Source organism: Corapipo altera, unplaced genomic scaffold (assembly GCF_003945725.1).
Source record: "Corapipo altera isolate COAL_440 unplaced genomic scaffold, ASM394572v1 301, whole genome shotgun sequence".
Lineage (NCBI taxonomy): Eukaryota > Metazoa > Chordata > Aves > Passeriformes > Pipridae > Corapipo > Corapipo altera.
Window position 1 is genome coordinate 1492929 of NW_020884926.1, and position 15785 is coordinate 1508713.

Sequence of the window (15785 nt, forward strand, 5' to 3'; positions counted from 1 at the left end):
TACATAGAAATATTTATTTTTAGGTAAATTACATAGAAATATTTATTCTACATAAATTACATAGAAATATTTATTCTATATAAATTATATAGAAATACATTTATTTCTACATAAATTATATAGAAATACATTTATTTCTACATAAATTATAAAGAAATAAATTTATTTCTACGTAAATGATATAGAAATACATTTATTTCTATATAAATTATGCCGAAATACATTTATTTCTATATAAATGACAGAGACATGTACTAGCCAGGTGCTGTGCATCATCCCTGCACTTTGGCAGATGGTTTTGCACACCCCTGGGGGGTCCAAACCCCATTGTGGAGCCCCCCCAAAGCCCCCCCCGGGTGCCAGGACTCACGGCTGGGAATGTGCTGTCTCGTAGCGCTCGAAGGAGTGGGACAGGTCGTGTTTGTTGTTCATGTAGCACTGAGTGCACAGGTCGTAGTCAAAGCACATCTTGCACTTCCACCTCATGCCACGGATGCCGTGCTTCTTGCAGCAGTCGCAGATGATGTTGGGGTGACGGACACCTGGGAGAGCACAGGGGCAGAGGAATGAGGGATTCACCCAAAATCCAGAGAAAGCGGCTCTCAGGACCTTTCTTAAAGGAAAAACTCATAGACTGTGTGAGTGTTGAAGGTGATGCAGTAATAGAACGTGAGTGATGTGTGTGACCTGTGTATGTACAACACGTGTGATGTGTCTCCGTGCTGGGCAGTGACAGGACCCCAGGGAATGGCCTGAAGTTGTGCCAGGGGAGGGTTGGGTTGGGTATCAGTATAAAAGGTTCTTCTCCAGAGGGTGGTTGGCACTGACCAGGCTCCCCAGGGCAGTGGGCACAGCACCAAGGCTGCCAGAGCTCCAGGAGGGTTTGGACAACGCTCTGAGGGACAGAGTGGGATTGTTGGGGTGTCTCTGCAGGGCCAGGGGTTGGACTGGACGATCCTTGTGGGTCCCTTTCAACTCAGGACATTCTGGGGTCCTGTAATATGAAGTCTCCATTTCCTGGCTTGAGGGACTCTCATCCTAAAGTCAGGTCAGGCTCCAACAGAATGGCAAAGTCAGCAAAACTCAGAAAAAGGAGGAAAGAAAAGCCTTTGCACAGGGGCAAACAGGAATTCCCTCACCATGAACTGGCTCAGTGTGTGCTCTGCTGCTGCTCAGCCCCACTCCACAGGCAGGAGCAAAAGGCTGACCCTTAGAATCACACAGTGATGGAATCTGCTGAGCTGGAAGGGACCCAGCAGGATCACTGAGTTCAACTCCTGTCCCTGCACCCGACACTTCCAGCCAGGCTTTTATTTCAAGTATATCATATTTGCTTCAGTCAAATAATATTTAAAAAATAAAATTCAAACAATTTATTAAGAACGGGGATCCTCACAGATGGGAAATGCTACACAAACTTAAGGCAGGAGATGGGTTTGCCAAGGTCTGTGCTCCCTGTCCATGCCATACTCCTCAATTTGGATGTTGCTGTAGAGCAGGAGATCATAAGCCCCCTGTCCTTGCTATACTCCTCAATTTGGGTGTTGTCACAGAGTAGGAGATCATAATCCCCCTTTCCTTGCCATCCATACTCCTCATTTTGGGTGTTGCCATAGAGCAGGAGTTCTTAAGCCTCCTGTCCTTGCCATACTCATCAATTTGGGTGTTGCCATAAAGGAGGAGATCATAATCCCCCTGTCCTTGCCATACTCATCAATTTGGGTGTTGCCATAAAGGAGGAGATCATAATCCCGTCCTTGCCATGCTCATAAATTTGGGTGTTGCCATAAAGGAGATCATAAACCCCCTGTCCTTGCCATGCTCATAAATTTGGGTGTTGTCAGAGCAGGAGTTCCTAAGCCCCCTGCCCATGCCATACTCATCAGTTTGGGTATTGCCACAGAGAAGGAGTTCCTAAGCCCCCTGTCCTTGCCATACTCATCAATTCGGGTGTTGCCATAAAGGAGGAGATCATAATCCCCCTGTCTTTGCCATCCATACTCCTCAATTTGGGTGTTGCCACAGAGTAGGAGTTCCTAAGCCCCCTGTCCATGCTATACTCCTCAATTTGGGTGTTGCTGTAGAGCAGATCATCATAAGCCCCCTGTCCTTGCCATACTCATCAATTTAGGTGTTGCCATAAAGGAGATCATAAACCCCCTGTCCCTGCCATCCATACTCATCAATTTGGGCGTTGCCATAGAGCAGGAGTTCCTAATCCCCCTGTCCATGCCATACTCATCAATTTGGGTGTTGCCATAAAGGAGGAGACCATAACCCCCCTGCCCTTGCCCTACTCACCAATCTGGGCGTTGTCATAGAGCAGCAGGTCGTAGGCCCCCTGGAAGCCCGTGCGGTAGTTGGTCCTGTTGCCCTGGTCCCACTGCACCACCACGGTCTTGTCGGGGGTGGTGGGGCTGCCAGCCCGGCCGATCTCCACCACGGTGCCCACGTTGCCCTCGCCGCTGTCCTGGCTGCCCCACTTCCAGTCCACGCCGCGCACCACCCGCATGCCCACCTGCATGCTGGCACAGGGCTCCACGTCCATGGATGTGCTCGGCAACCCCTACAGCTCTGCCCCTCGGCGGGGCTCGGGCACGGGCAGGGGCAGCAGCATGGTCAGCACGCCTGGAACACAATGTGGCACACGTGGGTAATGCCCAGAACATCACAGCCCCCCTCCCAAAACGACCTGGCACAGGACAGGCCTGACTCACCAACTACACACATTTACTTTATTCAACTGTAATATTTTTAAAGAGTTATTTAAACTATTTATATTAAGACGACTTAAATAATATCCGCTTTAGTAGAATGCTGTAAAATAATTATTTGGATTGTTCGTAAAATATTTAAATGTTGTTTTGCTTTAGTTAAGTAATATTTAAAAGATAAGATTCAAATAAATGTACTTTATTAAAAACAGGGATCCACACATGGGTAACACCCAGCACATCACATCCCCCCTCCCAGAATGTCACATCCTCCCTCCCAGAACGACCTGGCACAGGACAAGCCTGACCTGCTGGCTACATACACTTACTTTATTCAACTGTAATGTTTTTTAAAGTTATTTAAACTATTTATATTAAGATGATTTAAATAATATTTGCTTTAAAATAATTATTTGGATTATTCGTAAAATATTTAAATACTTTCTTGCTTTAGTTAAGTAATATTTAAAAGATAAGATTCGAGTAAATGTACTTTATTAAAAACAGGGATCCTCACAGCTTTAGCACAGGTGGGAATGATACACAAACTAGCCAGACTTCCAAGGCACATAATCATCTGTAACAACATCCAAAACCTTATTCCAGAGCTCTGTGGATGAGGGAAGAGAACTGGGCAAGGAGTCTTTACACACCCCAGTACCAGCCCTTGACTCCAAACTCAGGAATAAATGCAACAGCCACCGACAGCAGAAACAAAAAAACCCAGTGAAGAGAGTTGGAATAAATGTCCAGGAAAGCACCAGCCCTGTGATTTCAGCAATAAAAAGTCAATACCCACCTATTTTTCAGGAAGACCCTTCATATGCACCTCATCACTTAACACTGCACTTCATCCCTTAACCCTGCAGGGGGGAGTTTCACTTGCCCTCAAAGTTAGTTTTGGTTTCGGTTTGGGGACACAGGAAGTTTGAAAACTGCGCTTGAAAGAAACGTTTGTCTGTTTTCCCTGCGGTTTTTAAAAACATTGCCAATATCAGATAAATGTCAGTCTTTCCCTGCTATTTATCAATGAGCAGGAACAGGGAAGGGCTATTATTGCTTACCTGCAATAAGCAGAGCAGATTTTGTGCTGGGATCAGTTAAAGCTTGGGATAGCCTTCCCAACTGTTGCCATGGCAATGGGTAAATGAGGTGAATACCACACAGATGCATCACATCCTCAATTTTGAATTGAATCAGATCATCAAACCCTGGTTTCTCTCTTTACCACAACAGCAAGACAGAGGAGAAGAGCGTGGCTTTCAACATTTAGGACCCGGAAAAATCTACTGTGGCAACCCTGGGTCCACCCTCCATAACATCCAATACTGCCTCAAAAATTTGAAAATCGAGACCCAACAGAAAGCCAAGGGCCAGAGAGTGCAGGTGCCAAAAGCAAACCTCACCCACTGCCATGACACAGAGCAGCTCAGCCCGGGGTGACAAGTGTCAGGGTGACAATCCTGGCCCCGCTCAGGGATGTGCTCAGACACAGCAAGAGGAGCAGCTCCGGGCCCTGTGACGTGTTGTCGATGCCTCCCCCTCACCCAATAAAGCAACTGAAACCACCAAGAACCTAAAAATAATCCCTTCCTCCAGCCCCAGAGCCCCGACTGAACGTGCGGGGGAGTCGTTTGATGCAAAATCATGTTCCTGGCGTGCAGAGAGAGGCCAATTCCTGCTCAGCTTCAGCACCTCTGCAGCTTCAGACTTTTCCTGCCACGCGTGGCTGTGACATCCAGACACCTGTCACACGAGAGCAACATCAAACCCGAACGTCCTCGTGAACCTCCCGTCATCTCTGGTTCTAATCATCACCAAAAGATGCCTCGGGCGACTCTTCCACTGAGAGCAGTGGAGGTGGATGTAACATTGCTGAGCTGAAGGTGCACCAGTGTTTACTGCCTTTATGAAAGCAGGAATCATCAAAGAATATCCTTTTCAGAAAGCATTGCAGGGCCTAATGAGATTTGTGTGATCCCCCTCTTCCTCTGGATCAGAGATGACTAAAGTGGACTATTTATTCCTTCAACTAAACTGCTTTTTTTAAAGGCTGCTGTGAACCAGTCAAGAGCCTGAGAAAACAAATGGGAGCACCCAACAATGCAAAGGTGCAAGAGAAACGTAGTTCAGTTATTCCTACAGGCCTTTTCCTTAAAATCAACCACCACCATCCTTCCTGTTTTCGTCCGAGTGAACAGGAGGAAGGTGGGGTAGGTAATAACAGAGGGAAAAGGAATTACATGCTTAGGAAAGGAAACAATAAATACCATAAGATATCTTACATGAGGACAGAGTGACACTTCCCAGCCTAAAGGGTTTTATGCCATTTCACTGGACCTTCTTCTTCCTCTCCCCAGGAATGAATGAATGAATGAAACAGCACAGGCTCCATCACAACTCCCAGCATTTCCAGGAAGGAAGTGCCAGTTCCAGCAATTATTCATCACAAAAGAACATTCCAGGCTGTGCCACAAACCCACAAAATTGAAGTCTCTGCAGTACAAAGGAGGATAATCCCCTGCCACCTGGAAAGAGCAGGGCAGGCTGGCACGTGACAGCTGGTGACCTGAACAGAGCAGTCCAGGAGCTCAGCACCCACCTTGGCCCAGAAAGGTGGGACCTACAGACAGGGCAAACCCCCACGTTGTGCCCCTTCCCACCACCCCTGGATGCTGCTCTAGCTCAATGTGCTCCTGTGATGCTGAATTCCAGTTAACGGGGTTGTCTGGGCTGCAAAGACCCCACCAACCCCTTGCTGGCTGATCCAAGGCCGTCTTCCTAATGTGAATATTCCATTTTCCACACAAGAATGCACCAAATGCATTCTGCATTCCCATCTGCTCTGCAGGGGAGATGCATAACAAGAATAAAGGGCTGTTCAAAACCTTTATGAGATGAATTACAGTGCTCTTGCAGGCTGAACCTTGCCAGAGCAGCATTATTTACTTCCTAAGTGGAAATGTTTCACTCACTGAAGCAAATACTCCTCTCTTGATGCTGCCTAGGTCATAATTATTCCAGGGAAGGATAGGTACAGCTGCCAGAAATGATTCACAGAGAAAACATCAGTTTCCCCATGGGAATTTAAAGTAACTATGAACAAATAATCCATTATAAGACACAAGCATATTTCTGAATCCTGAGGTAACATTCTGACCTTGTCTACTGTGACACAGGAAAGAGCAGCCCAGGCATATCTGTGAGTCCATTCCTAGGAAATCCCAATAATACTTTACTGGAACAAAGGGAAAACACGTCAGCACCTTTAGTTGCAATAACTGTGGCAAATTTCTGCCAATGTTCAACTGCTCTGGAGGCAGAAGGTGCTCTAGAAACAACCCAATATCCATCTCACAGGAGACAAAGGTTGCTGCTGCTCTGGATACAGAGCAAACAGAACCCAGGAGTGGTGTAAACAGCTGGCAGAATCAGTGCATGCAACTCGGGGAACACATTATTTGAACAGCAAGGCAAACAGAGGAAGTGTTTAAACCAACAACAACAAAAAAAAGCAGGTTTTTTCCTCTCTCTTCCTTACACACGTTTTGCAGTTTGAATTGTCTTCTCACGTGAATTATTCCACCCTACAGAGATTTGCCTATCCAGAGGATGCTTCCCTAGGCAATTGCAAATTTCCAAAAGAGCAGCACAGGCTCAGACTTGGACACTTCCCTCATTTCTGCACATCATTTCTGAACACACGTGGGGGTGGCTGTAGCAGAACTCCTATTACAGGGTCTCTTCACAGCAGCTCACTCGAGCCTGAAATCTCCAACCTCCCCCACTAATACTTTCATATTCTTTAATAACAGCAAACAACCAGCAAATAGCCCTTGGAGCCCAAGGCTCAAAGCTGCTCAGTTAATTACCAAAGTTAATATCCACAAAAAAAAAAGCTCAAATTCAGCCTTACCTTTCACTTTTCTTTCTCCTCAGCACAGTGAGAGCACAGCAAACACACACACGAGCTCTCACTAACAGGGTGCAGTGCAGTTGCTCTCAAGGATACACACAACTCCCACAAATATAATCACTAGTGAATGAAAACTGAGCAGGAAACCAGCAAAACACCCAGCAAACAACCCTTCTGGACCCACCACCATCCAAACATTGCCTTGCACCTCCTGGGTGAGGCCAGAATTCCCCAGCCCTGACCCAGGTGTGCTGCCTTGGGCACTTCCAAGCCCAGAGAGACCCTCCTGCCTCCCACCACACCTGAACCCTGCCATTTCCAGCTCCATTTTCCAGTACTTTCCACTCTGGAGACTTTTGCCAAGCCCATGGTATTTTATTACCTCACCTACAACCCACACCAGTTCAACAGCCAGCTCTGCCACTCATAAATCTCTCTCCTTGTCTACTCTGACCCCCCTGCAGCCCAGCAAAAGGATTTGCAGAACTGGCTGAAGAGAACAGTTTAATATTATTTAATAGGCTATTTAAAAGAGCCTGGAGTGACAGAACAAGTGGGAATGGCTTCAAACTGACAGAGAGGAGGTTTAGATGGGACACTGGGAAGAAATTCTTCCCTGTGAGAGTGCTGAGGCCCTGGCACAGGTTGCCCAGAGAAGCTGTGGCTGCCCCATCCCTGGAAGTGCCCAAGAGCCTTGGAACAACCTGGTCTAGTGGAAGGTGTCCCTGTCCATGGCAGAGGGTGGGACTGGATGATCTTTAAGGTCCCTTCCAACCCAAATCCTTCTGAGATCCTGTGATATTCCACTGCAGAGCCACAAGACCTCAGTGATCCTTTCCTTCCCCTTCCCATGTGCAGTCAGGAATTCTGTTTAGTCTACATTTTGCAAAATGCCATCTCTGGCACAGGGGAGGGAGAAAGAAGAGCAGATGATGTTTTTGTGGCTTAAATATCAACAGTAGATAAACGAAGCCATTCTTCTGATAAATTAGTCTCAGCTGAAAAACACGGGGTTGGGGGGGGGGAATCAGAAATGGGGCAGCTGCCACTGGTAAAAGCAATCAATCAAGAAAAACCAAAAAAGCCTGTGAGGTTAAATAATTTCAATGCCCCAAACCTCACCTGCTCCCCAAGTATATTTAACTGCATTACATAAACAGAATAAAGCAGGTGATTAATACGCCTTTGCTCAGGGATTAATATCTTGTCATTCCAGCGTCAGGGACACATCCCAACATCCTCAAACACTGGCACACAGAGGGAGGAAAGGCTAAAAATACCAAGCCAGGCACTCTGCTCAGAGTCCCACCGAGAGCATTTTATCTCTGCAATCAACACTTGTCCTCTGCAAATGCCAGCCCATTGATCTGTTTTGCCTACACTGAATTTCACATTCCATTTACACCGATTGTGTTCTAGCACCCGAGTTGTTATGGTGAGAGGGGAACGTTCCCTTCCCTTGCAAGCTGTAGCAGCAATGTTTCAGAGGTTATCATGCTGGTTTACCAGCTATTCTTTCACCTTGTTAAAGGATGGAGGCCTAAAGGAAGCACGGGCAAATTTATTGATGTTCAGGACCGGTAGTTTCCGGCAAACCTTTCTGAGAAGCTTGATCCCAGCATTCTGGTTTCCTGAAAAATGGGAAACAAGCTCAGAATAGATCCTAAAAATGGAAGAAGTTATAGAGAAGTTGCCTATCTTACATTTTGGGTTCATTATGGACAAATATGGCAGGACTCAGCAGCTGCAGAGGACATGAAGCCAACTGAACTGAGCTGGCCTTGAACCTCCAGTTCTCACTTCACTCAAACTTCAACCCCCCTGCGATGACAACAGACCCAGAAAAGTGAACCTGCTTCAAAAACTGAGCCCTAATCTGCACAGCCTCAGTCCAAACAAAACCAGTTCCACGGACAGAAAAGGGATTTCTGTCAGCCATGAGTAACAAAATCAGCCAAAAAGAAAGTGCCAGTCTGAGGCAGACGATCCCCCAGGAGCACAGCACTTCTCATGAACCAGCTCCCTGCTAACCAATGGACCAGACCAGGAAATTCACTGGATTGCACAATGGTCAATATTTGCTTTAAACCATAAAAAAAGCAAACATTACCTTTGGGAAACACCACCAGCAAGACAAAAATAAACATCTGTCACAGGCTTCCACCAGGAGAGGTTGTGGTACACCACAGAGCACTGGTTTGGGCTGGGGTTCACTTCATTCTCTTCACAGCAGCTTGGATGGTGCTCTGGTTTGGATTTGAGACCAAACCAGGGTTGGTAACACAGGGGTGTTTTAGCTGGTGCTGAACAGAGCTCACACAGCACCAAAGCCTTTCCTGTTCCTCACACTGCCCTGCCAGTGAGGGGCTGAGAGAGCACAGGAATTCGGGAGGGAACAGAGCCAGGACAGCTGACCCCAAGTGACCAAAGGGATAACCACCATGGCACGGTGCTCAGGAATAAAAAATGGGGAAGAAATAGGAAGGGGGGGATGTTTGGAGTCAGTCTTTGCCTTCCAAAGCAACCCTTGTACCTAATGAAATCCTGCTTTCTCAACTTGACCCCTGCAGCCCCTTCCCTATTCCAGGGGGGTGGAAGTGAGGAAGCAGCTCTGTGGGGCTCAGCTGCCCACCAGGGTCAACCCACCACACACAAAAAGGCAGAATACCTTTTGCCAGGTCAGGGACGTTCAAAATTCAGATTCCTAAGTCAAACCCCACAGAAGAACAAGTTCCCTCTACCAGCTTCTATCGAACACAACAACTCCAGGCTTCAAATTGCTGAGATCAGTGCTCATCTGCCCACTGGAGAATTAAAAGTGATTATAAGTGAAAGTTCACACTGGGCATCTAGTGGATGTCTCTTATTACATCCCACGAGATAATTGCTCATGAGCCCGATGAAATTTCCTTCTGGCTTTTGATGAACTGTGTTCTCTCCAGGAGGGAGAAAAAACAGCTCCAGCCATTTGCTTTAATTGGACCCGACAGTTTGCAGATTGTTGCCTCCAGCCCAGAAAAGCTCAGTAGCCGGGGCTGATGAGAATCCACTTTTTCCTCAAGAGCGGGTTTCAGAGTTAAATTTACATTGCATTACAGTACAAACAAACACACACCCCTCCCTGCCCACACACGCGACCAGTAGGTAATGTTGTTTAAGGAAAAAAAAAAACCAAACCAAACAACATTATTTGCTAAGTTTGAATCAAGGTCTTTTTCACTTTACATAGAAAAAAATGGGAGAATGGTCTTTTAACTTTCCCATGGAAGATCCCTGTGGCAGAAGGAAAACAAAAATCCAGCAGCATTGCATCCCATCTCCTGCCAAGAACCACCATCAATTTTCTGGCCCTTGGCATTAAGAGGTCAATACTCAACCACCTGCATCCCTTGCAGGTCTTTCTGTGCTCAGAACACTGACAAAAGCCATAATATATGAAAAAAGAGCTTAATAAAGTCAAATACAAGTCATCCAGGGCAGCTAGAACATCTCCATTACTTAAAGAACAAGCTTAACAGACCCTTCAGGAAGGGTTTCAGTGTATTTATCATGCCTTGTGGAAAAGGATGGACTAGGTGGCCTCAGCAAAATCCCTTCCAGAACTATTTTCAATCATCTAGAAATAGAGGATCAGACAGAAACATATTCCAACAGTGAGAAATCTGTCTTGGCAGCGGATTTCAACTGTGCTCTTACTTGACATTGCTCTAATGTATTTCTCAGAGGGAAGACCATCTGGCCCAGAGCTGATGGTGTTGAGCCCTGGTAAGGCTCAGGTCTGCAGCTCTCTCACACCAGCTATCAACTCCTATTTACCCTTAAAACCCAACTTAAATCACTTCAAAGTTCATGAACCTCCAATCTAATCCCACAATTGCCCTGTCTGTCCAGGAAGGTAGGAAGTGTCCCCACGGGTCGTGCAAAAATCAAAAGACTAACTTACTGCAGGAGTGGAAAAATCAAGAGGAATTAATCCTGAAGTCCTGCAAGAAGGGAGGTGGTTGAACAGTGGGGCTGAGAAAAGGCAGTGCTGGGGCTGCTCAGAGGGGTTTAGAGCCTGGTGCCCTCAGCAGTGGAGGTACAATGGGATTACAAATCCTCTGAGTTAGGAACAAACACAACATCCTCCAGCTCTTCCAGATGAAGAGTAGTTACCTCAGACTGGTACAGAGCGAGCTGAGCAGAAAACCTGCTGGACTCTTATGAGCCCCTGGAGCTCATCCTACTGACTTCAGATCCCCTGCAGGCTTTCAGAAGGGGCAACACTGCACTCCTGCCCGTTTCCAGCCTGGAACTTGCCCTTTCTGTGCTCTGAAAGCAGATCAAAAGGTTTAAGTCTAATCTACCCTGACATGCCTTTGGCCAGAGAGACGTTGGCTCCTTAGGAGCAGAAGGAATTGAGCAGTAGCTGTTGGTTCCCTCCCTGGGACTCAGCGAAGGTTGGAGGGTCAGCACATATACAATTCACTTACAAGTTTGTGCATTTTACAATTACAGATGCCATCTTTTTGCTCTGAGCATTTTAAAGAACACAGGAACACTCTGCAGAGGGGAAATGGAGCCACAGTTCTCCAAGGAACTGGTGGCAGAGCCAGGAACGAAGCTCACATATCCCAGCTCCAAGTTCTGTTCTCCACAGCCTGGCCCATACCAGTCACAGGGAAGAAGGAAGCACAAACCCATGATCCAGGATGCATCCCTGCATTCCTTGGGGTCACATCAGGGAATGTGGATGAGTAAGATCAAGCCGTTGACTGTCCTCACACACATGTAACTTCACTGGTTTTCCAGTCTAAGTGCTGGAAGACTATTTCTGTGTTCCTGGAAATTTCAACCACCACCACAACTCTCATCACAGAAAGAAAAGAAATATTTAAATCCTGTAAGTCTCTCAAGAAATGAGAAACTCCACTTTCTCTTTGTTTAAGAAGAGAAGAGTATCCAATGATCTCTCTCCCATCAGAGCTTTTAGTGAGAGTGTATTGAAAAGTGTGCTGGTCTCCCTCTGACCACATTGTATTACACCACTTTGGCCCCTCCAAAAATGACCTTGATAAGCCATGAATGTAGAGAATCCTTGAAAAACAACCAGAACTCAAATTGTCTGCTCCCAGGACTTTCCATTCTATTCCTGGATCCCCGGAAAACAGCAACTGAAAATGAAAGGGCATGATCAGTGCTGCTGTGAGAGGTACAGTGACATTCATCCCTGAGTCCTGCCAGAGCCCAGGAGCAGTTCTGCAGCAGAGATGATGAGCAAGGCAAACAGATTTGATGGGAACAGGCAGGGACAACACGACCTCAGAGAGCTGAATGAGGCTGGAGAAAGCCTTCAACTTCAGAGAGACCAGGACTGGGCTCTGTGAGCAACCAGGACTGCTGATAATACCACTGGTACACAAACACAAGGCACAAGACAAGCTTGTTCCAGAGACAACTGCTCTCTGAGCAGCCCATGGGAGTCTGTAGCCACCCACTTCTTCATCAAGGCAGCTTAGAAGGCCATGGACATCCTCCTTTCCACATAAAAATGGAAGGAGACAACTGCAACCACCACACTTGCAGCACTTCCACAGGTTTTCCAAGACATTTGTCCAAGTTTCAGTGGCAAGGGGCTGTGCATGGCCTCCCAGCTCTTCCAGACAATCCCAGCAGTGGATCAGTGGCCATTGCAGACCAAAGCAGGAAAATAACAGATTCTTTATTGACAAATTTGGCACAGGATTTTCACAGCCACAGAGCTTCAAACATGCACTCAAAATAAATGTCAAAACATATGATGCTATACAGCAATATCAGAATAAGCAGAGAATTGAGCCAAGCCAAATATCACACAAGTATGAAGATTCTCCTCGTGTCAGTGACTCAGAGAGCTGTGCTGTGCAAAGAGGAAGGGATTGCAAACACATTTACCTTTGTGAAGCCTAAAAAAGAGAAACTGTTAATGTGCTGCAGCCACACTTCGGTTCTAAAGGAATTTACATCCTTCCACCACAGAAACAGATGAGATCAGTACAGAAAACAGGCATAAGGTACTGAAAATACACCAGTGGTAGAGCTGGGACACCCCATCTACTGCCCTGTTAGTTGGAAAAGACCTTCTTGAAGGGAACCATCACCTGCCCAACAGAAGTTACCTGCTCCAGACTCAAACCTAGACAGCTACAACTCAGAGCAGAAAGCGAAGCTCAAAAGGGGGCAAGACCTTCTCTAGCTCTGCCAAAGCTACTGAAGCTTTCCCTTTCCAATTTCCATTATCAACATGTCAGACAGCATCATTCCACTCACAACAATGTGGGTAAATGTGGGTTATTTACAGTAACTGCATCCTTTGACAATTCACTCATCTACACTCTGAAACCATGAATGAAAAATTCAACAGGTAATCAAGTACAGAGGAAGGTCCTAGAAGGATGAACAACTGCATCATTCGTCATAGGAAGCAGTTTTAGGAGACCAAGGAGCTACCAAAGAGAGAAGAAATAAAAATGGTATCTCATTCAAGCCAAATAAACTCCTGCTATAGCAACAGAGGAGTGCAGAGGATGTAATAAGGCTCTTAGCCAAAAAGAGAGAAGGTTGAGCAGTAAAGCCAAGCTCAAGTGACCTCCATGAAGGTGAGCCAGAGCTCACTTGTTTCTCAGCGAGGCAGAAATTGGAATTTGTTACATTCAGAAAGTAATTCTGCAGCCGAGCGCCTGCAGGGAAATCAGAGCAAACACATTTAGTGCTTCCAGTGCAGCTGTACCAACTTCTCCGGGTTTAAGTCCGGCCCTTGCTTCCATGCCTCTTGTCAGATCGGGAAGACCGCAAATATCACGGAAACACGGGAGAGGGGAAGAAAAAGCCACATGTGCTTCAGTGCCGAGTTAGAGGCGGCACAGCCGCGGGGACACGAAACGCCCCCGAGGAACCCCCGCCCGCCTTTCAGGTCTCACCTTGGCGAGCGAGGACTTACCTGCAGTACCTGTTCGGGAGCAGGATGTGTGCTCACATCCCCCAGGGCAGCCAGGAGAAAGGAAAATGGAGCAGGAGCCAGCGGACTCGCCCCACCGGCGGCCCCAGCCCCGCCTAAAGGCGGCAAGGGCAGCCCCGGCCGCGCTCCGGGCGGGCAGCGCCGATCCCGGCTTAACCCGCGCGGGGAATCGGGGGGGAAACCACACACACCTACCTGAGAGCGCGGGGAGAGCGGAGAACCCCGAGAGCCCTTATCCAGCGGCTGCCCTGCCTTCCTTCCCTCCTTCATCCTCGGAGCAGCAGCAGCTGCTCCAGCGCGGCCCGGGCGGGGGGAGAGCGGCGGGGCTCAGGTGGCGGAGCAGCGGGAGCGCCCCGAGCGCGGGGCGGGCTGAGCCCCCCGGGACCCCCCGGCAGCGAGCTGGGCACCGGCACCCTCGGCAGCACCCGGGGGCACCCTCGGCAGCACCCAGGGGCTCCTCCCAAAGCCCCGCCGAAGCGCCGGGAAGCGGCCGGGCCGTGGCCCCGCGGAGCTGCTGCCGCAGCGGCGCCGCTCGACCCCGGGGCCGCCCCGCCCGCTCCGCCCGCCCGCCCTCCGGCGGCACGACGGGAGCCGTAGTTCCACCCCGACCAGCTCCGGGCACCGCCGACTACAACTCCCGGGAGCCCCCGGGGAGCCGCGGGCACCGCCCGGCACGGCGGAGGATGAGGGGGGATGGTGGGATGCAGGATGCTCCCGGGATGCAGGAGCGGCCCCGGGAGGGATGCGCGAACCGCGCTCTGTGCGTGTGTGTGTGTGTGAGAGAGAGAGAGAGCGAAACGAGGGTTTGCGGGTCTCTTTGGGGCGGTTTTAGGATGGTTTAGTGCGGTAGGTCGTGGGTTTGGTGAGCTCGAGGCGAAAGGGAACGGGTTTAGGTTGGATGTTAAAGGAGGGAATGGGGTATTAGGAAGGAAGTGGGATATTAGGAAAGGAAGGAAGGAATAGGACGTTAGGAAAATTGGGTGTTAGGAGAATTGGATATCGGGAAGGAATTCTTGGCTGTGAGGGTGGTGAGGCCCTGGCACGGGTTGCCCAGAGAAGCTGTGGCTGCCCCATCCCTAGAAATGTCCAAGGCCAGGTTGAAGCAGCCTGGGATAGTAGAAGGTGTCCCTGCCCATAGCAGGGGGTGGAAATGGATGATCTGTCCCTTCCAACCCAAAGTATTCCATAAGTGTGTGAACTCTAAGGGAGATTTGTGTCCTTGTTTGGCAGGTGGCCAGGAGGGCTTTGGAATCCCCTTCCCACTGCCTGCCCCCAGCCTTCTGCCTGGATGAGATTAAGTGCCACCACACAGGAATCTGAACACCTGGACTGTAGAATCATGGAATCATGGAATGGTTTGGGTTGGAAGGGACCTTAAAGATCATCCAGTTCCACCCCCTGCTATGGGCAGGGACACCTTCCACTAGCCCAGATTGCTCAGAGCTCCCTCTAGCCTGTCCTTGAACCCAAAAGCACAATTACTACTGTGTTTATATTGACTTTCAGAGGCAATTTCCAAGTTTGTGTCACGTCTCTGATGACGATACTGATGACAGTGTCCATGTAAACCTCTCCTATCTGGGGTAGGACACACACAGTCAACTAACTGTACCCCTGCTGAGGTCAGAGACACCTTGAAAACATGCTGGCTAAGTGAGATAAGACCTTGCCAGTGTAACACCCTGCAATCACAACAGGAATATGGCAGCAAGGTCATAAAGAAAAATCACATAAGCCATCCCATCCTGCCCATCAGGAACACGATCAGAGCCCTAAAACTCAGAGGAAGCAGAGACATCAGGTAGCAGCATTGCCTGGAGCTTATGGAGAGTGAAGAGGGCAAATTTCTGAGACAGTGCCTGTTACAGTTCTGTTACTGTAAGTTTGATGCCTACAGGGTACAAAGGACCTGTCCAAAAACAAGCTTGTCACTGCCATTTGATCAAGCCAAGCAGGAGGACTCGGTGTCCCTTGTCCTCTGGGTTGAGTAAAAGCGATGTTGGGCAGGCCAGTTAAACACACGTTGGGCTGACTGTGAACATGTGAAACGATGAATTGATCTGCCCTGGCCCTGACCACAACTGCATTTTATGCCACCCTTTGGCCAGGAGGTGAAGGCTGAGTGCTGGGAAGGATTTGGGAAGGTGGTAAGTGAATCTGAGCATGCACTAATGCTCCC

At 48.3% G+C, this 15785-nt stretch overlaps 1 protein-coding gene across 3 annotated transcripts in view; it reads right to left on the bottom strand.

Moving 5' to 3' along the window:
- Window positions 1-13966, bottom strand: part of MIB2 (mindbomb E3 ubiquitin protein ligase 2) — a 41113-nt gene extending 27147 nt beyond the window's left edge. For all 3 annotated transcript variants that reach the window (XR_003530104.1, XR_003530103.1, XM_027658025.1), the window contains exons 1-3: window positions 13802-13966; window positions 2302-2628; window positions 371-542 (exon numbers count right to left, since the gene is read on the bottom strand). Coding sequence is in view for 1 of the 3 variants with exons in the window: in XM_027658025.1 (XP_027513826.1) it covers window positions 371-542; window positions 2302-2548 (419 nt within the window). In the remaining 2 variants the exon portion in view is untranslated. The remainder of the gene's footprint in view (window positions 1-370; window positions 543-2301; window positions 2629-13801) is intronic.
- Between the last annotated feature and the right edge of the window lie 1819 nt (window positions 13967-15785).